A 961-nucleotide genomic window follows, 5' to 3' on the forward strand; every position below is an offset into this window, starting at 1 on the left:
TACGCCGTCGAGGTGGGACTCACCCGCGCCAAGCCAGGGGACATCAGCAGCTTCCTCTCCACCGTGCCTGGGCTCCTCAAGGTCTTTGAAGCCTACGTGGCCTGTCTCATCTTCTCCTTGTTGGATCCCTATGGTTCGGAAGCTGGCCTGCAGTGGTGTGTGGCTGTCTACTCCATCTGCTTCATCTTCACCCTCCTCATCATCATCTTCACCATCGGCCGGTGCCTCACCTACATGCCCTGCCCGCTGGAGAAGGTGCTGGTGGGCTACAACGCCCTGGCCCTGCTGATGTACATCACCGCCACCGTCCTCTGGCCCCTCTACAGCTTCAGGGGCAGGAGCCGCCCTGACCCCTGTGGCAGGAACTGCTGGTGGGACAGGCACCTGGGGGTCACCTTCCTCACCATCTTCAACCTCATCGCCTACTTGGTGGACCTGGTCTACTCCACCAAGATGGTCTTCATCAGGGCACCTCCCTAAGGGCCGGTGCGGGGCTGGTGGTGGAGCTGAGGAAGAGGCCAGATGCCTTGGAAAGCTCCTTCTCCCCGTGCCGGAGCAGAGAGCTGTGGGGCGCTCCCGGGGGTGTGCTCAGCCCTGTGCCCCATGGGCTGACTGGCTGGGGGAACCAGGGTGGGGGTGCAGGGTGCTCCTGAAATCCTGGAGCTGGGGGCGGCTTTGGGATTAAATTGGGTCGTTTTTCACTTGTTTCTGCCTCCTCTTTCTTCCCCCCCTGTCTTTCTGCGGGATCCCCCCCAGCAGCACAGGGAGCTTGGGGGTGAGGAACTGGGGAGGGTACCAGCAGCGGTAAAAGGGGCACCAGGCTTCAGAAAATTCTCATGTCTCCTCCTTGTTGACTCGGCACCCGACTCAACAGGGCATGACCAGGAAAAAGCCCAACCCGGATGCCTTCGCCTTGGCACCCACAGGACCCTGCCGAACGGGTTCCAGAGGAATGCGGCTG

At 61.5% G+C, this 961-nt stretch overlaps 1 protein-coding gene across 1 annotated transcript; it reads left to right on the top strand.

The window, feature by feature from the left end:
* Positions 1–3: 3 nt before the first annotated feature.
* LOC104507662 (myeloid-associated differentiation marker homolog) lies at positions 4–480 on the top strand (the record flags this gene model as incomplete). Its single annotated transcript, XM_010149014.1, has 1 exon — positions 4–480. A coding segment is annotated over one exon (477 nt), but the record flags the coding sequence as incomplete, so codon positions are not given.
* Positions 481–961: the final 481 nt, after the last annotated feature.

Source organism: Eurypyga helias, unplaced genomic scaffold (genome assembly GCF_000690775.1).
Source record: "Eurypyga helias isolate BGI_N326 unplaced genomic scaffold, ASM69077v1 scaffold24763, whole genome shotgun sequence".
Taxonomy (NCBI): Eukaryota; Metazoa; Chordata; class Aves; order Eurypygiformes; family Eurypygidae; genus Eurypyga; species Eurypyga helias.